Genomic DNA, 24,229 nt, shown 5'->3' on the forward strand with positions numbered 1-24,229 from the left:
TGGATGATCCAAATAATTCTATTTACCCCATTTAGTTAAGGAGAAAGGGGGCCTTGCTTTACCTTAAGCAGGATCTCCCCGCCCCCCCAACACACACTGCCCTACAAACTGAGAAGGGAAGGGAGCGTCTTAATTGGAAATTGCTACCCTTGGGCTCTCCTGCCCATTCCCATCCCCTTTTGGTGCAGAGACTTCATGAGCTGCCTCCTTGAGAACTCAGGCCTCGTCAGAAGTCGAGGAAGAACAATGACTTTTGTTTTGTCCTATTTGCTTTTTTGATGGTTGCTGAGGAGGCCAGGAGGGGAGCAGGTCCGCACATTCCCCTTTCGGGGAGAACAAAATGTCGCAAGGGCTGCCCCAGAAGGGTCCTCTCCGTCCACACTTATTGAGGGCCTCGCCAAGACGCACACTTTCATAAATGTTATCTCGTTATTAACCGTGGCTCAGAGACGCTAGTCAAGCAGCCCAGGGTCACACAGCGGGTGGCGAAGGCCCTAGAGCCCGAGCTCGCGCCTCCCGTTTCTAGACCCTACAGCTGCTCCAGAGGCTCAAGTCGGCGAGCCGGCGCTGGAACCGCACGCCCCGGGCCTCCCGCCCGCTCGTCGGCCCTCGAGGGGTCTGGCCCCCGAGGGACGTCCCCTCCGAGGTTCGGAAGCGAGGGAGTGACTCCCGGCCCCCGTCGGCCGCCGCAGCCCTCCCCCTAGTGGCCGATCCTCTCCCTCGGACCCGGGGGACCCTACCCCGGCGGACGGCGTTCCCGCACCTTCCCCGCGAGCCCGGCCTTCTCCCCACGTGCCCGCTCCCGGGGCTCCCCCGCGCCGCCCCGCGGATTCCGAGTAAACAGAGCCGGGGCGGGCGGCGGCCGAGCCCGCGGAGCCCGCCCCGCATTAGCCGCTCGGCCGGGAAAGCCGCCTCCCCCCGCCCTCCGGCCCGCCCCGCGGCCTCCGCTCCGCCCCGCCCGGGAAGAGGTCCCGGGACCGCGCCGGCGGCCGCGGCAGAGCGGCGGGAGGCGGCGCGGCGAGCGCGGGACCCGGGCGCAGCATGACGGCCATCGCGGTGCAGGTAGCCCGGGGCCGGGCCGCCCCGTCTGCCCTCCGTGGGCGAGGGGAGGGACTTCGCACCGCGAGCCAGCTCCACCCGCGGGCCGTGGCCGGGAGGGGGGCTGGGGTGCCCCGCGCCGGCGCCGGCGGGCGGGAAGCGACCTGGGGGCGCCCGGCTGCTCCCGGTCCTGCTCGAGGCCCTGCAAGCCCCCGGGCTCCCCAACTTCTTTTTCTGCTTCCCGTTGGAGTCACCGGTGCCCGTCGGTTAGGTTCACCAGAAAGGTCCCCCTTTTTTAAAAGGGAGGTGCATCTGGGGTGGAGGATCAACAGAACCCACTTGCAAAGTGAGGCTTGCCTCGTGGGACCTGAGGATTCGTCTCGGGGCAGCCAGAACTTTCTTGGGGGGGGGGGGCAAGAAAGACTATCTCCCCTCCCCCAAACTGCGTTTGGGGTTCTCGGCCTGGGATGGACTCGCTGGGGCGCGCGGACGCCTCCGAGAAAAGGGTGTAGTGCGAGGAGCGGCCGATCCCCGAAGTTCTGTTTTCTTCTCAGTGGTGCAAGATGTTTGTGTTGGCCGGGAACCCACCCACTCCTACCCCCTCGGGCGTGGGGCTGTCCCCAGGGAAGTCAGCAGGTGGGGGGACCGCGCCCCAGCGCTCGCGCTGCCTTCGCGCGGAGACTTCCCGCCAGCCCGCCTCCCCCGGGTGCGCCGTCTGGGCTGTGCTGAGATTTGAGGCTCGGTGACTTGGTGCGCAAGTACCCGCCCCCCCAAGCTGACCCCCGTAGATACTGCTCCGCCCATTTTATAGGCGAGGCAGCTGAAATTGGGAGGGGAAGGAACCTGTCCATGCAGTCAGCTACGCGACGGGCTCAAGATTCAAAAGCAGGACTTCTTGGCTCCAAATCTCACTCGCACTTTCTGCCTTTCCATAGCAGTAAAACGCCCCCCGGAGGCCACCCCCAAACCCCTTCTAGCTGGGACACAGCTGCTGGGGGTGGGGGGGAGAGGGGGGAGGGAAGGGGGGTTGGGAGTTGCGGGGGGAGTTGGGAAACGCGAGGCAGCTAGTTCCTCCTCTTTGCGCTCCGGCAGAATCCTGAGTCCGACCAGGCAGCCCCGGGGGACAGGCCCTGGGAAGTAGAGGACGGGCACTGAGGAGGGGAGACCGGGCTGCGGTCTCTCCCCCTGAGGAGCTGACCATGCACTAGCAAAGAAAGACTTGTAAACAAGGAATTAGAGGAGATCGGGAAGTGAGCGCTAAATTAATTGGTGCAAAAACTGCGGGCTGGATTGAAGGGGGGTGCTTTGTCCTGGGCCAGGAGGGGCAGGAAGACTCCGTCCGTAGGGGAGGAAGAAGAGGGAGGAGGAGGCGGCGGCGGCCCGCTGGGGGGAGGGGGAGGACAGAGGTAGGAGGTCACAGGCTGCCTGGCGAGGGAGGGGGCTGCGCTTATATGACAGCAGTCGCTCGCTGCAGCTTAGGTGATCCTAACCAAGGTGCCAGGAACTGTTCTAAGCACCTGGAGGAATAACTCATTGCAGCCCCACAACCACCACAGGACGTAGGTACTGTTATCTCCATTTATAGGAGAGAAGAGAGAGGATAACTTGCCAGAGGTCAAGCAGCTAAAAAGCTGGCTCTGGGCACTGCGTGTCCAGTGCGCTGGGATGGCTCAAGGGATGGTAGCAGGCCAACTGCATTGAAATTTCCAGCCAGTGATGTTGAGGGCCTGACCTGGGCATGGGCAAAGCGGGGGCAGCTATGGGGCCTGTGTGGGGGTGTGGAGGATGAGTGGTAAGCAGCCCAGAGTGCCTGCTTGGATGTTGATGGGAGCAGATGGGGTCTTGGGCTAGAAGACCTTGGCTTGGGACTCAAAGGCCCAGGAGTGTCAAGCATCACTGTTCTGTGGGTCACAAGAAATCATTCATTTGAGCTAACAGACAAAAAAAGGGGAAACATTTGCCCTTTTTAAACAGAGAATGTCAGAGCTCTAAGAGATTAAAGTGACTTGCCCAAGGTCACACAGCCCCGGGGCTGGCAGGTCAGGGGCAGAACTCAACTGCCCTCATCTCTGCCCACTGGACCTCCACTACCCACACGGCTACCAGCTCCCTCCAGGAGAGGACTTCAGGTTCTGGGTCACTAGTGGAGGTGCCAGAAGCTGGAGTGTGGTGCCTGGTGGTTAGGAATGAAGACTCCAATGTGCGTTATAATTGTTACTAATAATAATAGCTCTGGTGAAGTGGGAGTTGCTCGTGTGCCAAGCACTTCTATATACATGATCTCCTTTAATCCTTGGGAGTTTTACTTGTGGTCAAAGTTTAAAGGAGCCCTGCTTTGTAGTGGGAGGGATAAATGAACTGGTATCAGCTGTATTCTCTTTCTGGTCTTGGTGTGATAGCTGAGGGCCTGGAGAGTAAAGTCCTGTCTGTGCTCAGGACAGGTGGGGCCAGGAGAGGGACAGGACGTGCCTGTTCTCCAGACAGCCTAATGTCTAGGGTCAGAAGGTTTCTGCGTCCTGTGTTCTTGTGACTTGTACTCTGCATCTGGGGCTCTCCCATCCAAGGACCTTATCTGCCTCTGGGAGTGTTGTAACTTCACCAGGTGCCTTCATGGCTACTGCTTTTCTGCAGAAGTCACCAGCTCCATTTTGTAGGTGAGAAGACAAAGGCCAAAGAGGTTAAGAAACCACCAAGGACTATGCCTTTAATGGTTTGTAGACTCAGAGGTTTCAAAGTTTCCTTGGTTTGTTTCTTAGCACTAGAGCCCTTTTTCCTAATGCTTTCTAATGCAGACTTAGATTCCCACTGTGTCCGGCAGGTTACAGGGATCTGCTGTAGCTGGAATGAGGAAGGGGCCCAGAGCCAGCTTCCCCCACGTCCCTGCTTGAGCACCTGGAAGCCCCTCTAGGAAGCAAGGGGACACAGTTTGAGAATCATAGTCCCGACTCCTGCCTCCGTGCTTGACCCCGTGCCCATGGCTGCCTTTGTTCTGACCCCTCGGGTACCACTCTGTGCTCTAATGCTTTTCCTCGCCAGCACTATTGAGCCCTGACACTGGCCCTGCACTTGGAAGGCTGCAGCTGGTGTTTATGGGCTCAATGCATCTCATCCTCTGCACATTAATTGTCTGGGCGGCTGTAACAGGCTTTGTTGTGATTTCCGTGAGTGAGCTTGGACAAGTCACCTGACCTCTGCAGGACAGTTTCTCTCTTTGCATACTCCCCACAGAGCCTCCTGCTCTACCAGCGGCCCAGGTTTGAGAGTAAAAGAGGACCCTACCTAAGCAGAAGTGCAGAAGCAAATGAGGTCCTTATTCATGTATCCCTGGGACTGCAATTAGCAGTAGCTCCTGCTCACCTCTGCAAGTTATCACCCAGCCTGTTCTTGCTAGGGCTCTAACCACAGGACTGTCCCAGGAGCCTGGCTTTGCTTTGTGTCCCTCACTGAGGTGTGGCCTGGACTTGCCTCTGGAAGCTTCCATTGGCACATGGCATAGGGTGTGGCCCAGAGTCCCCATTCAGTTCCTCAGCATTGGCTCTCATGCGTGAGTTCACTTGTTTTGTTTACCTCCCCAAATGGTGTGTAACCTGTGTTGCTTCCACATAACGGGCTGGGCGGGAGACTTCAGTTGAAAGGCAGGTGGAAGTGACAGTGGTTGCAAACTTGACCGTTCATTTATCTCATGGCTCTTCTTGCGCGCCATTGAACTCCCAGGTCACGCACTGTTCCAGGTGCTGGGGACCCAGCAGTTCTTTACGAGAGGCCCGCCCTCTTAGAGAGCATAATCTCCGTGTGAGATAGATAATATGAAATACAAACCAGAAGGAATGGATAACTTGTGATGAGAATGGTGAAGAAAACAGACGCCTGATGGAAAATGACAGGAGGGGACCTGGTTTGGGTTGGGTAGGCAGAAAAGACATCTCTGACATTTCAGCTGAGACAGAGCCTTTCAGGTGGAGGGGCCAGTAGGTATGAGAGAAGAAAGTTCCAGGCTTGTCCTAGGCATGGAAGGAGGGCTACTGCGCCTGAGGGAGGTGGCCGCTGGGGGATGAAGCTGGAGAGGGAGTTGGTGGGTCCGCAGTGCCTGTGGGCTGGATAAGGCGTTTACTCTGAAACTGAAGGGTTTCTTTTGCTTTCTGGCTGGTGATCAGGAATGGCACCTGGGTTGTGTCTGAGTGCTGTGAGATAAGGGACACTTCACTGGGCACCTGGCTCAGCTTGCCAGAAGGCGGGCTGGGAGTGGGGGGAGGGGGGAACCAGGGGCTGAAGAGGAGTCTCAGTGGCTCCCACCCACCCGGCAAGAGGCTGCTGGAACAGAAATTCTCCTTGGCAAGTTTCTGGGAGGGGCAGAGTGAGACTGAAGGGCAAGGTGCACACATCATTGTCAGTACTGGGGAAAACAGGTTAATAAAACATAGGCTGGACAGAATGTGGAAAGTGCAGAGCCAGCTGGGTGAGGACTAGGAGCAGAGTGGACTTGGTCTGGGAAGTTCTGGGGAGAGGGAAACCAGTATGTATTATGTTCCAGTGGCTTTTACAACCCTCACAAGCCTTCCAGGCAGTTTTCTTGTTTTGCTTATAAAGAAATCCAGGCTGGCTGCAAGCTCAAGGTCACGCTAGCCAGGCCAGGCAGGTTTTCCGAATTCAGAAGGGACTGGGATTTGGCCAGGCAGTAATTTGGATTCATTCCTCAGGAGGATCACTGAGGAAAGGTCAGGGAGCCCTTCGGGCCTGGTGAATAACTTGCCAGACGGTGTTTATAGGTCACGAGTGGAGAGTAGGGAACAGGTGGAATGGGGGAAGGGACCCCAAAAAGGTGAGTCTGTGCTGAAAGTATGGGGGAGCTGGGGAGGAAGCTGAGCAGAGGCTTCCCAGTGTCCCAGGCTGCATGACGTTGCTGTAGGAAGGTGGAGGCGGGTTCAGATCTTCCCTGCACAGGATGCGGGGGGGGGGGGGGGGCCTCCCTGACTTGCCACCTCTGTGGTGTCTTCCAGGCTCAGAGGCTGCTGGGCCGAAAGAGGCCCCGCCGGTCCTTCTTTGACTCCTTCGTCCGGACCCTCATCATCGTGTGCGCTGCCCTGGCCGTGGTCCTCTCCTCTGTCTCCATCTGTGATGGTCACTGGCTCCTGGCCGAGGACCGCCTCTTCGGGCTGTGGCACTTCTGCACCAGCTCCAACCAGACTGGGCCACACTGCTTCAGGGACCTGAGTCGGGCCGGCGTGCCAGGGCTGGCTGTGGGCATGGTCCTGGCCCGCAGCGTGGGCGCCTTGGCCGTGGTGGCCGCTGTGTTTGGCCTGGAGCTCCTCATGGTGTCCCAGGTGTGTGAGGACGTCCACTCGCGGCGCAAGTGGGCCCTGGGCTGCATGCTGCTCCTCATGGCCTTCGCCCTCTGCTCCGTGGGGCTGCTGAGCTTTGTGGTCCTCCTCAGGAGCCAGGTCACGCTCATGGGCCTCACCCTGATGTTCTGGTGCCAGTTCACCGCCTCCTGTCTCCTCTTCTTGAACGCCATCAGTGGCCTCCACGTCAACAGCATCACCCATCCCTGGGGCCCACTGAGCGACTTTTAGGCCCTCCAAGGACATCTGGTTCTACAAGAAAGTGGTCAAGATGGGACTTTTCCAACACGTGCCTTCTGGTTGGGGTAGGGGTGGGACAGTGACCTTGAAACTGCTGCCTCTTACCCAGTAACCTTTGGGGGGTCAGCCAGAAGTGGCCTAGGGGCCTGTGCCCAGGGCGAGAGGGCAGGAGGGTGCCCCAGTGCCACCAACCGCACAGACTTTGCCAGCTTACTGGGCTGTAGATTGTAGAACACGTTTGAAAATCCTTTTCTTGAATCCTTTCTCCCAGGACAGGAATAGATTTGGAAGCAGCTCTGGTAACTGGTGCCTGGGCTGGCTGTACAGCCAAGTGCTGTTCACACCTGTACTATATGGCTCTGTGCTGGGAAACGAACTGAGGGGTCCCTGGGCCTCCCGTGGCTGCTAAGAGTGGATCTTCTTCCAGCTAAGGGTGTCCATTCAGTGCCTAGGACTTCTCCCACCAACTCACAGGACCTCTGTGCACTCTTCCCTGCTTTAGTCTTGGTCATGCCAGGGAGGCAGAGATCTGGATTCCCTCAGAATTTCTCGCACGTGGTAGGTTTTCAAACCGTTTTACTTGATTTGCCCTCTGCCCTTTGGGGAGCCCCATAATCCCTGTATAACCCAGCTTCCAGCAGCTGGTTGTTTCTGGGAGCTCTGACGGTGGGAATCCTGCCTGACGTCTTAGAGAAGAATTTTTGAGCAAGCCTTCCAGAAAATCCCACCTGACTCTAATGCACACCCTCCCTGAGGTGAGTGTGCATGTCCATCTGTGATGAGGATCAGACAGCCTCAGTATCATCTCTGATCCTGCAACACACTCAGAGAGCAGTGTCTGGAGCTGCTGGACCTGGGGTAACAAGTATTAAACATCCCAAAGACGCACGCAGGTGAAGGGGACCAGGAGCCAATGAAGATTTATGTCCTCACCAGCAGATCAGGGTTTTGGGGTATTAAATGGCCCCCTTTCCAGTCCCTTTGTGCCCTCAGCCCATTTTATTCCACACTAGCCCCTTCCTGCCCCCCCACCTGATGAATTCTGGCTGCCCTGGTTCATCTGACTGCCACTGAGTATATGAGCTTTTGGTCACTGCAGTTCCCCTTCCTCAGCTGGGCTGGGTGCCTGTACCTACCTCTTGTGACTTTTAAAAAACTTTTATTCCAAAATGCACACGTGGAGATGTCTCAAGAAAGGTGCTGTGGACCAATTGGTAATTGGAGAGCAGAGCTCATCAACCATATATGCTGGGTTCTTAGCCCTGGAAGTGGGCACCTGGCCTCACCAGGAGCAGTCTATAAAAGGCAGAGGGCGACCTTGTCTGCAGGGCAGAGGCACAAAGGTGGGGGGCCAGGGCCCAGAGAGGGATAGCACTCATCCCTGGCCACCCAAAGCTAGGACTAGAGCTGGGCCCACTCACCGGCAAGATACCCTTTCCTCTACACGGGGGGTGGGGTGGGGGTCTCAACTTTGTCCAGATGCCTTCACCTGAGCACTGGTAGTTTTGTTTTGTAAAAGGATTCAAGTATTGAGTTCTATTTAATCCTCACGAGGCTGGTGGGGAGGGAACGTTGGTATTCAAGGGAACTGAGAACAGAGAGGAAAGGGTGAGACTAGAATCCCCAAAGGATGGGGAGACAGGCCCTGGTGAAAGAGAGACAGCCTTGGAGCATGGGGATTTGATACCAAAAGCCCTGGACTGGACAGCTGCTCCTTCCTTGCTAGTCGTTTGGGCAAGTCCCAGGGCTGTGGTGAGCCCATTCCTCTTCCACCGAATGGCATCATGCCCCATCTCCTGCTGTACCTGCCTTGGGGGCTGTGGATAACTGACTGAAAGGCAGTGAGAACAGAGGGGTGCCTCAGACCATGTTAGGGCTACTACAACGGAGCTGGGGGTCCTGGGGCTCTCCTGGCCTCCACTGGGACTTGATCAGATTAATTCAGCTGCCATCTCGAAGGCTCTAGGATGAGAGTTCCTGGACAGGTGAGTTGCAGTGAGGAGCAGGGAGGGTCCACCTAGGACCAAGGACCTTGATTTCTCGTGTTTCCTGGGCTTCTAAGTTTGTCCCTGAAAACTAGAGCTGGGATCAGGGAAGCCCCCCCCTCCAGGAAGGGGTAGGGAGTGGACCAGAGCATCCTCCCTCACCTGTGTCTCAGGCAAAAAGACTGACAAATACAGACCAGATCTCTTCCCAGTTACCATTTATTTTCCTTTTTCTAAGGCCTGGAGGAGAGGCCATTAGTCACAGGAGACAGCCCGTGATGTCTGTGGGGAAGATGGGCTGTCCCGGAGCAGGGTGCTGCCCCCTCGGGACCCGGCCTGGCCCGTGTCCACAGGTGACCCTGCTCCAGCCTCAGATGACGCTGGTCCTCCAGGTGCCCCGGCTCGACTCTGAGGGGCTGGCCTTGGTGCCGTGGGTGAGGCTGCTGGTGCCAATGCTAAAGGAGTTGCTGAGGGCCACAGGGCGCAGGGGGAGCTCGCGCAGGTGCCACTGCCGCCACTTCTTCTGAACCTCCAGCTGCACCTGCCCCGGAGACCAGCCGTCAGCCCAGGAGGGAACGAGGAGCTGGTGCCCAGAGCCCTGCTTAGTCCCCTCACTCCCCTGGGGCCTCTGCACGGGCCCTGCCACTCTTGCCCAGTAGTCATGCCTTCCCACCTCCTGCAGGCCACTCATATTGACCAATTCTAGTCCAAAGTCCAGGGGGTACTGAGGCCCTTCCCTGGGCTCAGTCACCTGCCATCTCACTACATATGTCCTGAGGAAGGGGCTTGGAGTTGTCACACTAACTCCAGAATGCCCCAGTCCACATCACCCCATGGAACCAGAGGACACATCCCCAGGAAGCCACCCTGGCTCAGGGCAAGTCTGAGGGCCAGGGAGCTGCTTCGGAAATTTCCTCCACAAACCCCAGCTGTGACAGCAAAACCTAGGAGGCCTGGCTTGATCCCTCAGCTTTGGGAAACAGAAGTTACTCCTACTAGAGAGTGGCGAAGCAGACATGGTCAGCAGTCACAGAAAGACCTGCCATGTTCAACTACTGATCACACAGCTGCTGTGTGCCAGGAGCCTCATGTCCTGGCCCAAATGCTGTGCAAGGGCACAGGCCTTGAGGTACGCGTGCAGCCCCAAAGGAGTCAGTGCCCATCTGGGGGTCTCTGAACTGGCAGAAATGTCATCTGAGCCACGCATTTTACAGATGGGAAGACTGAGGCCCAGAGCGGAGCATTGGTCCACCCGGCCAGCAGCAGAGGAATCAGGAGCTGGAGGTTGGGTTGGGGCACCTGCACTTTCCTCCCTTTCTTGAACTTCCTGGGGTAAGAAGCACCTGGGGGGTAGGGAGGGGATAGGGCCCAGCAATTGTTTACCAAGCCCTCCAGCTGATTCTGTTGCTTCCATAAAGTGACTCAGACTCCTCCAAGAGAGGCCCAAGTCAGGAGACCTGGGCCTGCCCTGCCCACACCCCACCACCCTCCCTGCCACCCTTTCCAGGTAGCTCCCCTGACCCCAAAACCAGTGACAGGAGCTCCTCCAGGCATTGGGGCAGCCCAGGTGCACTCACCTCCCCGTTGAGGAAGCAGTAGAGGACGGCCACCACCAGGCCCTGCAGAGGGGGGCGCAGGGTTAGCACAGGTGCCCCAGCTCCAGCCTCCCTCTCACCTCCTCCCCAGCTCTTTAATCACCAGCCCCAGGCTCACTCCCCCACCTCCCTGGAAGTGTTCCAGAGCCTTCTCACACCCCTCACCTCAAGAGGAATGGGCACCCCCAGGGTCCCTCTCGTTTGTTGTCCCCAGGGTCTAGTGTAGACCTTGCACATCCCATAGTGTCAGTAACATTGAAGTGACAGCTGCCAGTTACACTGAGGGGAAGGCAAGTCACCTGAATTAGGTGGGCCATCTGGAGAAGCAGGGAGTGGCGGCCCCTGAAACACGCCCATCCCAGGAAGAGGGTGTGGGCCAGACCCTTGGCTCATAGTGGGCTCATGTTTCAGACAAGCTGGACCTTTGGACGGGAACTGCCATCTTCCAGTAATTCACCAAAACGACTGGCACAAAGGGAAAGGGGGGAGGCCCTCCCATAGGTTCTCTAGGCCTTTTAGGAAACAAGGAGTTGTTCCTTGGGCCACATGGGTGTGAATCTACAAGAAAGGCGATACTGTGGACATCAAGGGAATGGGCGCTATTCAAAAAGGAATGTCCCACAAATGTTCCCTTGGCAAACCTGGAAGGGTCCACAGTGTCACCCAGCAAGCAGTGGGCACTGTAAACCAACAAGGGCAAGATTCTTGCCAAGAGAATGCAAGTGCATGTTGAGCATGTTGAGCACTCTAAGAGCCAGGCAGCCTCCGAAACGGGAGCCACCTGAAGGAGAGTGATCCGAAAAGGAAGGGAGCCAAAGAGAAAGGTGTCTAGGCTGAACTGAAGCCCAGCCCACTCCGCCGGGGCAGCTGGCCTGTGAGGACCGTGGGAAGGCGCCTGTGCTGCGGGGGCCACTGCCAGGGAATTCACGGCACCATAGGTATAAAAAGCAAAAGGCCTCTGTACTGGTAAGAGTAGAAGTGTGGTGCTCCCTCTCCCAGAGAAATATTTAAAGAAAAAAAAAGATAAGCAGGACATCTGGAGAGGTTTAAACGTGGAGGACTATTCCATTTGAAAAATCAATGTGTGGTCAAAGCAAAGCCTGCGTGCGGCCCCGGTCAGCGGGCAGTGGGGCTCCCTGGTCAGGGGCCTCGGGGCCACATCCACTTTGTGTTCCCTGGGGTTGTGAAGTCTGCGCCTCCCTGTTATCTGGAGCTCCTGTTTATCCAATGGTGTCCCCTGGGATCCTGGCGTATAGCTCTGCCGGGGTAAGGATTACAGCTGGGAGCAGGATTTGAGCCTGATAGGTGTGCATAGAACCATGAGCAGCGAGCGAGGTCTCTGCTCACTTCCTCAGGGACCCACCTCGGGCCAGCCGGCTCTTCCTTACATTACAGTCCCTGCCCAGAGGCCCAGGTGTCACACTCTGACCTCACCCAGAGACCCAGGTGTCACACTCTGACCTCACCCAGAGACCCAGGTGTCACACTCTGACCTCACCCAGAGACCCAGGTGTCACACTCTGACCTCACCCAGAGACCCAGGTGTCACACTCTGACCTCACCCAGAGGCCTAGGTGTCACACTTTGACTTCGGTGGCCCAAGCCCTCTTGCCTACTCCCATCCAGGCCTGCCCTTAGCTTCTTACTACATTGGAAAGGACCCCAAAGAGCAATAAACCAGCCTGATTATAGGGGGCTTAATCCTGACGACTGCTCAGGGGTGTTGGCATTTAACAAGGTTTGGTGACAAAACTAGGACTTGCTTTAGAGTTTCAGGCATCAATGACTGCTGCCTAGAATGGTGACAGCTTTGGGAGGGGGCAGGAAACACACTCAAAGCAGTGGTTTCCAAATTCTGCTGCACATTAGAATCACCTGTGAGCTCTGCCCAGGTTTCACTCCGCACCCCAAGTCCGAATGTCTGGGGGTGGGGCATCAGCAGCTTTGAACGACCCCCTGGTGGTTGGGATGGGCATCACTTATCGGAACCACTGTCAGGGTCGTGCAGGGCAGGCTGTGAGATAAACATCTCTGAGCACAGCTTGGGCTCCTGGGTGCCAGGTGCTTCATTTAATCCTTGCCAAAGCTCTAGGAGGTGGGTGGGAGGACCCCCTTCTCAGGTGAGTGAACTGAGTCACAGGGATTTAGGCAGGACGGAGCTGTGTGCGCGTGGCCCAGAGCTGGCAGTCAGGCTGCCAGCTGAGGCTGCTGCCCACCTCACCTGGCCCGGGGTTGCCTGGCCTCCCGGTCTGGGCCTCAAGGGTCCATATTTTCACCGTTCAGGGGAGGCAGGAGCCCCGGGCGAGGGAAAGTCAGATGTGCTCCAGGTACATATAAGGCAGGCCTCACGCAGCCAGCAACCTTGAGAAACTCTACAATCATTCAAAATGGAGTCTTTAAAGAATTTCAATGACACGGCTAATTGTTCAGGACGGACATGACGGAGAGTTAAACAGACCAGCGGGATACAAACCACGTGGCGTGATCCCAGTTACACACGCCTCTGGGTGCACCAGTGCGTGTCTCCCTGCACAGGAGAGACACTTGGAAGGAGACACACCCACATCTCAACAAATGTCATTTCTGGGTTCTGGATTATGAAAAATTTTTTCAACTTTTCCTTACTTTCCAAATTTCCATCAATAAGCAAATTTTAGTTCTACAATTAGAAAGAGCTAATAAACTTTCATTTTTAAAAATATATGTCAGAGGTAATAGTATTGTCATTCTGTATGTGTTCTTTTTTTAGAAATGCCTACTAAAATATTTACATTTGAAATAAAACTATGTCTTGGATTTGTCTGAAATGATGGGGTGGGGGGTGGAGATGAAACAGGTGAGCCATTGGCAATGGCTACGGGGATTCACTATGCTCTTCGCTTTTGTAAATTTTGTATAATACAAATTTTAAAAATATATGTTATATATAACATAAATGTATACTATATCATAAAATTATATATATATTTGTATATAGACAAATGTTCTTCAAAAACAACTCTTAAAGACCCCTTTTCTTTGTAAACATTTCTATGGGAACATTAGGAAAGTGCCCTTGGTTTTTGTGGACAAGCCATCTCTCCAGAGAAAAGCCTTTGCATGGGTGGTCCACAGCCCCAGCTCCAAGCCCTGGCACCAAAGGGCAGGGAGTCCCATCCATATGGGGGGCAGACCTGGTCTCCTTGCTCTCAGAGAGCTCTCTACCCCTCTGTCCGCTGGGCCAGGCCTTCCATCTGTCTGGACCTGGAATCCCCCACCTGCTAAATGGGCCGCTGTGAGCCCAGCCTCCCTATATACTCCAAGAGCAGTGGGATGAAAGCTTCCTGGCCCAGAGAAAAAGAATCATGGGTTACATAAGAAGCTGGGTTCCTGGAGGTCTGGGTGCCTCTGGGGGGCTCTGGGCAGAAAGGAGGCTCAGAGGAGAGCAGAGAGGACAGCCCTGGGGTAGGCTCTGAGGGCGTGAGCTAAGGCAAGACTTGACTCCACTCAATAATGTGTTCCCAGCTATGTCTCCTCCCTGGAACCTGAGAGTGACGAAAGGACGGCCCTGGCAGGCCCACCCTGAACAGAACTCTGGGAATGAGGGCGGCTCTGAGCACCCGCCCTGGGGCCCAGACCAGCTAGTGAGGTGGGGGGCAACACCATCCACATTGTTGCGGACAGGCTGGCCTCTTTAGGAAAACCCACTGGGAAAACTTTCTCTCAGGCCCCAAAGCCTATAATCACCAGGCCTTTCCCGGGCACTAACTTGTTTTCATCTATGGATACTGGAAATCTTGAAATAAGTTGTATGTCTGTCTTTGCTTTGGCTACTAGGAAGCTCCAAACCCAATTTATGACCCACTTCTTCTGCCTTTATAGGACTTGAATTGAATTTGCTTCTGTGTATGAACTCTTTCAGCTTTATTTTCTTTTTTCACTGATCCCTCATCTATTTCTTTTCTGCCCTCTGTATGTTTTTCCTGAAAGCCACATCACATTATTTTTGGAAGAAGACAGCTGAGTAAATAAACAACCCGTGACATTTGGGAGTCGCTTCTGCCCAAACATGTTTACTACTGTTTCTTGACCTCACAACATCTGTTGAATTAGTAGGTAGGTGATTTCTCCCTTCACTTTTTTTCCTTTTAAGTTGGTTTTTATTTTTAATAAGTTGTGCATGCACATGGTTTCAAAGAATCAAATGATTCCTGTCACACAAAAACAGCAGCCTCCTGACACCCCCACCCCCACTTCCTGTTCCTCAGACGCAACTGCTTGGAAGTCTCTTAACTGATTCTAAGTAATATGCTGATGTTGCTACTTCTGGATTTTTCGGTTTGGGGCATTTTTATGGACTTCCCAGTACAAATATGAGGATATTATTCTTTCAAACACCCTCCCACAACACTCATCTTCCTGCCCCACTTTTTGATGGCTCGGCCAGAGCCCTCAGGGCTTACATTAATTACTGTGGCTGTGTAGACGCTGGGAGTTGCACAATATAGCGTATTAGGGTTACTGTTTCCTTCTGTTTTCCCTGGAATCAGTCTCTCTGCCCTTAGTCTTACCTCCCACCCCCGCTTGACTGGGGGGGAACTTGGGTTCCCCTCAGGGCCACACAGCACAGTGCAGTCCTGCCCCCGCTGCTCTGGGTCTCTGCTAAGTGAGGCATCCACCTTCCCAAACCAACTGCACCCTCCCGGGTCTGGCTCGCTGCTTTGGGGCCTGCAGGCTTCTCTAAGGAAGCAGGAAACTCCTTTCACTTAAAGTCGCAGCCCCTGAAACTCACCTGGAATGAGCCAAGGGCAAGTTCAAAAAACAGCTGGATCTCCATGGCCTCATCTGGCGAGAAGGCAAAGATGATATAGTGGGCGCCGAAGAGAGGGATCAGCAGGAGGGTGGACTTGGCCAGGCGCCTGAGGACACAGACACGCGCAGTCTGTCCCTCGCCCCGCCTGCGGGCGCACGGCTTCACACACACCATCCACCTACTTGCAGGAGGCGGGTGTGGCAGTGTCCCCAAACTTTTAGTTTTACTTTTTTTTTTTGGAAAATTTTAAACTCTCATGTACCCATCACTGAGATACAACACTTATCAACCCAAGGCCACACTTATCAACCCATGACCAGTCTCAAAACTTTCTGATCAGGCACCCCTACTAGTAAAAAAGCCTGAACATGGACCCACTCAAATAACCATTTATTCATAAATAATGTGCATATATGACTCCACTCTAGGCCTCATATAGTATCAGCAAAGCCCCCATTCTTATTCATTTGATAATAAGGAGAAGTTTTTTCATTTTTTTCCCAGGTTAGGTTGACCAAATTTAGCAAGTAAAAATACAGGATGCCCAGCTTAATTTGAATTTCCGATAAACAACGGATTTTTTGGGAGTATAAGTACTAAAAAACTATTTGTTGTTTATCCAAAATTCAGACTGAACTGAGAAGCCAGTATTTTATCTGGAAATTTCACCCTGTATGCCCAACTCCACCCTACTTTGGAGCCCACTGCCCTTAAGACATCCCAAGGAATCTGTCACCAAGTAATCCAGGCTGCTGCTGGATTCTTAACACTCTGAACATCGCAGAGAAAGCCTTTGTGAGACACTAGTTTGCCTTTGACTTCTGTGATGGGTTGAATTGTGTCTCCACCCAAATTCACAAGTTGAAGCTCTAACCTGCAGAATGCGACTATATTTTCAAATAGGGCCTACAAAGAGGTTATTTAGTTGAGGTCATTAGCATGGAGCTTCCGTCCAACTGACACCAGGGATGTGAGCACAGAGAAAAAAACCATATAAGACACAGCCAGAAGGCAGCTGTCGGCAAGCCAAGGACAGAGGCCTCAGTTGAAACCAAATCTGCTGACACCTTCATCTTGGATTTCCAGCCTCCAGAACTGTGAGAAAATTAATATCCTTTGTTCAAGCCACCCAGTCTGTGGGATTTTGTTATGGCAGCCCTAGTGAACTAATACAGCACCTCTCTTTAACATCTTAAAGGCTTTAAAGTATTTCTGGATGCACATCTTAAAAATCTGGTGAAAGTTAAGGTCATTCTCCCCTGAAAAATAGATAACACTATCTTTGCCCCAAGGGTAAAGTCTCTGCCTCCTGAGATCCAGCAGAGATTTTCTAACTCCTCCCCCCCAGGGAAGTGTCTCAGGCTTCACAATGGACCCATCCCCCCCCTCCCCCCCATTTATACCACAAACTCCTTGGAACTCGGTCACGGTTTTCCCTTCTCCTCCATCTCCACAGCGCCTAGCACCTGTTGGGTAAACAGCTGGTGCTCGTATCTGTGTGCTGAGCATGCCTAAGTCTTTGCCCCCCACTTACTTATAATGGTTTACTTCATTTCCTCTTGTTTCTTGGGTTCTGAGTTTTCTCATCAGGATTCTTAGAATGTTTATAAACAGGATGAAATTAATCTGTAAAACACAAGGCAGAGGCCTTTAAAAGTGATTTGCATTCCCTGCACCTCTCCTGGCCCTGCCCCTGGACCTGAAAGCAGAGAAGGCACTGCAGACCACACCCAGGCTGCCCCCCAGGATGGCACATCACTGCTCCCCCCACCCCTCTCCTCCTGGTGAAACAAGCTCTGTGGAGGCCCTGGAGACCCAGCACTCCTCCCCGCCCTGGGCGGCAGGACTCTAAGGCCGGCTCAGCTGCAGCAGGATTCCTCACGCTTAGAGTCCTCTGGGGAGCTTGTCAAAATACAGGCCTGGGTGGGCCTGAGATTCTGCATTTCTAACCAGCTCCTGGGAATGCTAAAGCTAGTCCTTGGACTACACTTTAAGTAGAGCCTTTACAGATAGGTTCTCAAAGTTTAGAGTGCAGATTGCTGCATCTTCGGTAGGGCCCAAGAATTTGCATTTTTATAAGCTCCTAGACAATGCTGAAGCTGCTGGTCTAGGGGTCACACAGAACTGCTTCAGTGCCTTATAGTCACTTGGCAGCTCAGTCACCAGCTCCAGGAAGCCATCCTTGATTACCGCCCTTTCCTAATTCATTGTAGCTAAGGCTAATGATACTGCGTAAGAGCACTTGAAATATGTGAGAGGGGCCAAATACATGCACCTGTCAAACTTCTATGTTTGTCCACTTACCTGCCAATTCCATCATAACTTCCTAGAGGACAGGAATGGAGTCTCTTCACCTCCTTGGTGTCTCCTCCCCCAACCCTGGTGCCCAGTGCCTGAACATTATGAAGTTGCCCACATAGTGGCACCTCTCCTCCCCTCTCCCCCACCAGCCCCAGCACCCTTTACAGAAGCAGGGAGGAGAGGGCTCACCCAGCCAGGCACCCTCTGTGTTCATACAAATAGCCTGGGGCTGGGGGACATTTGCCCAAAGACACAGGATTAGTGCCCAGTCTAGGACTCCTAGCCAGGTTGTTATGCATCTTGCTCTGAGCTGGCTGTGTATGGGGTGAACTAATAAAGGCTATTAATTTTATTTCATTTGATTGTCTTAGAGTTGTATTTAATTGAATAGGAAGCACTTGTAAGCAAAAGAAAAAAATTCGTAAGATCCCAAGAATGAGATGGAAATAATGGAATTCTAGGCCGAGTGACAGGCTGGCTGGGGGACATTTTGCATCAGGAGTCCCCACCCCACATCCCTCAATCACGATGGACCGCAGTCCCGTGAAGTCAGCCTGGACACTGGGGCTGGCCGCCCCTCAGCTGGGGCCCCACCAGGCTGGGCTGTCAGAGTCCCAGAGTTACAGAAGGGAAACCGGTTTAACTAGAAAAGGAAACGTCCTCCTGGGGGAATAGTAAGCAGCCGCGCACGCTGGTTGGTCAAGGAACTTCAAAGGGCTTGGGAGCACTCACATCTATTGCTAAGAAAAACAGACAAACAAACAAACTAGGATACAAAACCATATTAAGCATTTAGTGGGGGAAAAAGTATGTGCGCTCAAAGGAAAAAATAGGAAGGAGCCCTGGCTGGTTAGCTCAGTCGGTTAGAGCGTTGTCCTGATACCCCAAGGTTGTAGGTCCCATTCCTGGTCCAGGCACATGAAAGAAATCAATGAATGCATCCATAAGTGGAATAACTAATTGATGTCTCTCCCTCTCCCCTCCTTCCTCTCTAAAATCAACCAATCAATAAAAAATTTTAAAAAAGATAAGACGGAAAAACACGTGTTTTCACGATGTGTATCTAGATGCTAATGGTGATTTATGGGTGATTTTATTCCTGTTTAAAATACATATTTTGTGACTTCCCTTTTTTTTTTTTATGCAAATGCTATCATTTTCCAAAAAAAAGAAAGAAAGCCATGGGACCCGTCTCCTCCGCTGGCCGCAGGAGGTCACCCAGCCAGCCGTGGAAGAGGACAGAGCTGCTGTCCCAGCCACCGCGCTCTCCCTGCCCCAGCCAGGCCCTGGGAGGCACCCTGTCAACTGGTCCTGCTGCCTTGGGGTCCCTCTGAGTCCTGTGCGCAGCTGTGGGGCTGATTCAGTGCATGAGACAACCCCACTGTGTCCCCCCTGTGTCTTCCCTCCTGTCCCCATATTCTTGTCTGTAGCCTCAGCAGAAGCACCTGGAAACTTACAGTTAAGACTAGTGCCCAGGCCAGAGACCACAGCCTCACTCAGCTTCCCAGCCACAGCCCAGCCCTCCCTCCACGGTCCCAGCTCAGAGATCCTTCCCAGTTTAACAAGAGGACGCTTATAAAAACACCGAGACCCAAAGATCTGAACCAGTGGAGTGGAATTAAGCCAGCCAGTTTAGGGCAAGGGCTCTGCTCCCCACATTTCAGCGCCTGATCGTGAGTTACATGAGCTCCTGCGTGCCCCGGACGCCACTGCCGTTCCCATTCCCCAGGGGTGGAACCGCCGCTGGCCAGCCTCGGGAAGCCCTGAGGCTCATTCCTCCCACACCTGGAAGGAGCAGCGCCAGCCTGTCCCCTCTGTCCCCACAGCCAGTCACTGTTGGGTCTCCCTCACTGAAGCCCAGTGCAGGGGAGGATGGCCACTTACCAGGATGGACAGGATCACAGGCCCTCGAATGACCCACCAGACGGACGCGTTGGCGTTGATGTCCCAGCACCTACGGAGGCAGAGCCAGGGTCGTTAGGCGTGAGGAGCTGGGCTGACCAGAAAAGACTCATCCCCTGAGGTGCCCTTGGTATGAAGGACCCATGCCGTGGTCCTGCCCCCTGTGGCTGTGTGCTCAGAAGCGACCCCATCCTGCCACCGGGGGCACTGCTGGGGCTGAGGAGCGGCGCCCTGACTCCGCGCGTGCTGGTGAGCGTCGGGGAGCAGACGCGTGAACTGGGAGCCAGAGACTCCAGATCTCAAAGCTGGCAAAGTGGCAAACTCAACTGCCAGCAGTAGCCAGGCAGGTGACTTCAGTGAGTGAAGTGGCTGGGGGACTGGCATGTGACCTCACAACCCCGGGGACATCAGGTTGGGGGGGGTTCTTGGCAAATTGGAGAGCGTGTGCCTGGCCTAAGGCAGCCGCAGCTCTGTTCCAGCTGGTTTTGCCACAAAAGAAAGTAGGAAATGTTAACAGGACTTCCCGTTTTTCCTAGAGAAGCTGAAAAGCCACATTATTTTTTTAAAAGTGGATTTACCCAATTAAAAAAACTATTTTGAAGCAATTATTCGGGGCCGATTTTGAACTGCAAGTCACTTCTAAGCCTCTTCGACCTGGTTTCCTTCCTGGCCTGGTGTGACAGCGAGGACCAGCCTCCTGCCTTGTCCTGCCGCCTCACCTCCTCCCTGGCTTCACCCAAGCTTTCCTTCCAGGCGCCTAGTCCCTGAAGGCCCCCGCGCTCACCTCCTGCCCCAGCACCTCACATCTTTAAAGAACAAGAAGCTGTTGAGGATGTGGCTGCCACTCTCCAGGCTGGCTCTCAGACACCCAGGTATAGTAGGGAGAAGCGAGGGGAGAGCCCAGGAGAGAGGAAAGGCTGGCTTGGCCCTAACAGCTTCCCGGCTGAGCAGCACCCACTTGGAGTTTTGTTTTGGTTTGGTTTTTTTGTTTGTTTGTTTTTTGTTTTGTTTTTAAAAGAAGGGGGAGAGAGAGAGAGAGAGAGAGGGAGATCAATGATGAGCGAGTCATTGATAGTCTGCCTTCTGCATGCCCCGACTGGGGATCGAGGCCAAAACCCGGGCATGTGCCCTGACTGGGAATTGAACTGCTATCTCCTGGATCCTAGGTCGATGCTCAACCACTGAGCCACGCCCGGCAGGGCCTGCCCCGAGTTTTGAAGCTCTTGTCTGACACAAGACTAACCACAGAGCTGCTGGGGAGGTAGGTGAGGAGGGAAGCCCGAGAGGGTGCAGGTGAGGTGGAGGCCTCGGCCCACCTGTGAGCTCACGCCCTTGGAGAGCGGGGCACTGGGCAGCCTGGCACTCCAGAGAATTTTCCTGTGGCCCCAGTGTGAGAAACAGGCCTCTCCCAGACAGTTCCAAAGAAGTGTCCATCCTGTCTGAGCTGGACGATATAAAATACACTCTTGTTACCTCTCCTTCAAGCAGCTTACCCAACATCTTCCAGAAAGTGTCTGGTGATAGCCCACGAAGTGACAAAAATGGCTGGGGAACCTGAGGATTTAAAACAAAAGGAGAGGACTCGATTTTCCAAACTCATATGAGGAACAGGACAGTCAGGTATGGGGGCCCAGAGAGGCAGCAAGTGCTATGGAAACTGCCTTGTAAAGAAATCTTGTGTAAATATGTAGTTTCCTGCTTCTAGGGTACCAGGGGTGTGCTGGGGACTGAGGCAGGATCAGATGGATCCTGAAGGCCACAAAGGGCATGAGGTCCCTGAGGAGCCTGAGCCAGACTCTGGGGGACCTCTGCAGAGAAGAGAGGGGACGCAGTGATGGTCTACACCTGTGGTGTCCAGGACAGGGGTCACTTGCCACATGTGGCTATTGAGTGCTTGATATGTGGCTGGTCCCAATGCAGATGTGCTGGAGGGGCAAGATAGATACCAGATTTTGAAGATTTAGTACAAATAAAAGAATGTAAAAGATGTTATGAACAATTTTTATGTTGATTATACATTAAAATGAAAATATGTGATTTATATTTGGTTAAATAAAACATTATAGTTAATGTCATCTATTTCTTTCCACTGTGGCTACTAGAAAATGTTACATTACACGTGTGGCTCAGATGCTGTTTCTAATGGACATGCTTGTCTACGTGCTGAATGGTCAGAGGCCCACCCGGGCTGCTGTTTTCAGACCCCTAGCAGCCAGGTTTCTACCCTTGCTTCAGCCGTCCGCCTCTACCTCAGGCAGGAGATTAAAGGGCCTATAGATAGCGATGCTGGCGCCCCTCCAACCCAGTGGCCACTTCCAGTCCAGTCTCCTTTGAGACACATGCCCCCCCAAGCAGGGCCTTCAGTCAGCTCTGAAGTGACCATGCTTAATAAACATGAAGTCAAGGCCAATGACACCTGACGGAAGCTGATTACAGAAATGACAAGAACCAAAACAATCAGAGAAAAGGAACTCAGAGGAAACAGACCTTATGGGCTGCAGGAGGAAGCTGAATAAAGGACTCTAGGGGACATCATCAGAGAGATAAAAGATTACATGTGCAAGATACAGGCAAGATGCTGAAACCAGGGGGCACTCAGAGAACAAGGAAGAGGGCGCAGAAACTTAATACAGGATAAGCAAGATTTTAAAAAATGTCATAGATGTGTTCGAAGATAAAGACTAGGAATTTCCCAGAAAGCAGGACACAAAAGGTGAAATTAAGAGCAGGAAGACACAATGAGAAAATTAGAGGTTGATTCCAGGACTGCACTACCTGGTTAAAAGTTTCAGTAAGAGGATAAAAACCAGAGGGGGGAAATGATCAAATAGATAATGTAAGAATATTGTCTAAGAAATGAAGAATGTGAGTTTCCAGATGAAAGGGCACCAGATGCGAGCAAAAAGAATGAAGACAAACTTTCATGGGGACACATCCCTATGACATTTTAAAACATGGGACAGAGAGATAATCCTGCAGCTTATATAGAGAGATGAATAAAAAGGCTTAAGAAACAGACTGACATGGCACGTCCCATAACAATAGATGCCAAAACAGAAGGTCTTGAAAATTCTGGGGGAAATGAATCTAATTTCTATGTCCAATAAAACTACAAATCAGGAGTGAAAGTTGAACAAAGATATTGTTAGATATGCAATGCATAAAAATGTACCTTCCATGAACTCTTTCTTAGAGAGATATTGGAGGATGAGCTCCAACACAACTAGAGAGTAAACCGTAGAGAGGGATAAAAGAATAGGATTTGTGGAGGAAAATAGAGGAAATTTTCAGCACAAAGGTTAATGGAATTGAGCAAATCTAGGGAACAACCAGTCCAAATAGAGCAGGAGGGCAAAAGTCTCTAGAAAGTGCACTGGTGAAGTTAAAAAGAAACAGTAGGCCCAAAATGGAGCCACTTTTGCTAGGCCTTACCAAAACTTAATTCCTAACCTAGCTGCAGTTTCAGCCTCTCCCAGGAGTGAAATTTTATATCAGTCAATCTGGAATTCTCTGATCAGACTAGTGAAGTCATCTGCCTAATGAGGCCTGTGCCTTCCCCTAAGGGAAGGTGACACTGCGTGAAATAACCCACTCTTTTAACTTTCTTGCCCACCCTCTTTCTGCCTGTAAAAACCTTCCATTTTGAATCACTTAAAAAAGCCAATTAGATCTTCAAATTTACTCCACTGAATTTGGTTCTTTAATAGTGAGTATATTTGGTTGAATAGTATACCCCCGAAATTTATATCTACCCAGGGCCTTAGAACGTGACCTTATTTGGAAATAGGGTCTTTGCAGGTGCAATTGTTTGAAACGAAGTCATACTTATAAGAATGCCAGTCATTTTGGGAACCTAATCCAATATGACTGGTGTTCTTATAAGAAGGCCACAAGAGACACAGAAAGAGAGGAGACACAGAGGAGAGAAAGCCATATAAAGATAGAGGCAGAAATTGGAATGATGCAGCTACAAGTCACCAAGAAGCAACTATCAGGAGCTAGGAGAGATGGGTGGAACATGCTGTCCCTCAGAGCCCTCAGAAGGAATCAACCCTGCCAACACCTCAGTTTTTGAACTTCTGGTCTCCAGAACTGTGAGAGGATAAACTTCTGTTGTTTTAAGCCACCAAGTTTGTGGCAATTTGTTAAAACAGCCCTAGGAAACTAATATACAGCAGGGAGAAAACAAACAAATGGGAACTAATAGATTTTATGTTGCATTTGATGATTTGGAAAATAGCATTGGAGGGTTTTCCAGTTCTGTTGGACAATTTGGGAGAATTAATACAGCAATATAAAATAAATAACTAAATTAAAAATAACTGCATGAAAAACAAATAGTTAAATATTGGGAAATCATTGCATACCACCTGGCCCAGTAAAACAGTATTTACATAGATAAAATGATGTATACATTGACTATGATTTAACCAAAAACTGTGAAACACTCTAATAGTAGGATAAAGGTAGTGGATGAAGAATTTTTATACCCTTATCTCCATCATCAGGAGTCAATAAATAATGCCTCAGGTGGATGAATTAAGAAATAGAATATTGTTTAGAAGCATGAGAGTACATTTTAATAGGAACAGTTATAGAATTGAAAATGTGTTACCTCTGGGAAGCAGAAGCGGGGAGAGCAGACAGCTTTTTAAAAATTATTACAAGCCTTGTAGTCCTATTTAATTCTTTAAACCAAGAACATGCATAACTTTGATAAAAGTAGCAATTTCAAAAAATTTCCTGCCTCAATTTGCTCCCAAATTGGACAAAGAATACCGATTTTGAGGTCCACCTGTTCATTTTTTTCCATCTCTAATAGAGAGATAGTGGAAGAGTGAAAAACTGACAATGGCTTGAGTCAAGGTTCTCAGTGTGGTCCCCTGGATCAGCAGTGTCGGGATCACTTAGGCCCTTGTTAGAAATGTAGAGTCTCAGGCTCCACCCCTGGCCAGTGGCTCAGAGACTCTGGGGCTCAGCCTGCTGAGTGTGACACTGTAGGGAAGGAAGAAATTTTCCTCTACGCTTCTTGGTTCT

At 52.3% G+C, this 24,229-nt stretch overlaps 2 protein-coding genes across 2 annotated transcripts in view; one reads left to right on the forward strand and one right to left on the reverse strand.

Moving 5' to 3' along the window:
• The first annotated feature begins 1,018 nt into the window (after positions 1–1,018).
• Positions 1,019–7,787, forward strand: TMEM37 (transmembrane protein 37). The gene is made up of 2 exons (XM_087819443.1): positions 1,019–1,062; positions 6,036–7,787. Exons 1-2 carry the CDS (start codon positions 1,042–1,044, stop codon positions 6,606–6,608), a joined length of 594 nt encoding a protein of 197 aa, XP_087675569.1. The 5' UTR covers positions 1,019–1,041; the 3' UTR covers positions 6,609–7,787.
• Positions 7,788–8,972: 1,185 nt separating this feature from the next.
• Positions 8,973–24,229, reverse strand: part of SCTR (secretin receptor) — a 78,631-nt gene continuing 63,374 nt past the window's right edge. Inside the window, exons 8-13 of the mRNA XM_087819401.1 lie at positions 20,686–20,746; positions 19,175–19,244; positions 16,524–16,615; positions 14,969–15,095; positions 10,180–10,221; positions 8,973–9,143 (exon numbers count right to left, since the gene is read on the reverse strand). Coding sequence (XP_087675527.1) covers positions 8,973–9,143; positions 10,180–10,221; positions 14,969–15,095; positions 16,524–16,615; positions 19,175–19,244; positions 20,686–20,746 — 563 coding nt within the window. The remainder of the gene's footprint in view (positions 9,144–10,179; positions 10,222–14,968; positions 15,096–16,523; positions 16,616–19,174; positions 19,245–20,685; positions 20,747–24,229) is intronic.

This window comes from Miniopterus natalensis, chromosome 8 (assembly GCF_054644295.1).
Source record: "Miniopterus natalensis isolate mMinNat1 chromosome 8, mMinNat1.hap1, whole genome shotgun sequence".
Taxonomy (NCBI): Eukaryota; Metazoa; Chordata; class Mammalia; order Chiroptera; family Miniopteridae; genus Miniopterus; species Miniopterus natalensis.

Coding starts and splice junctions, on each gene's coding strand:
- TMEM37 (XM_087819443.1), top strand. CDS start 1,042: ATGACGGCCATCGCGGTGCAG. Junction 1,063..6,035: donor TGACGGCCATCGCGGTGCAG/GTAGCCCGGGGC, acceptor GGTGTCTTCCAG/GCTCAGAGGCTGCTGGGCCG.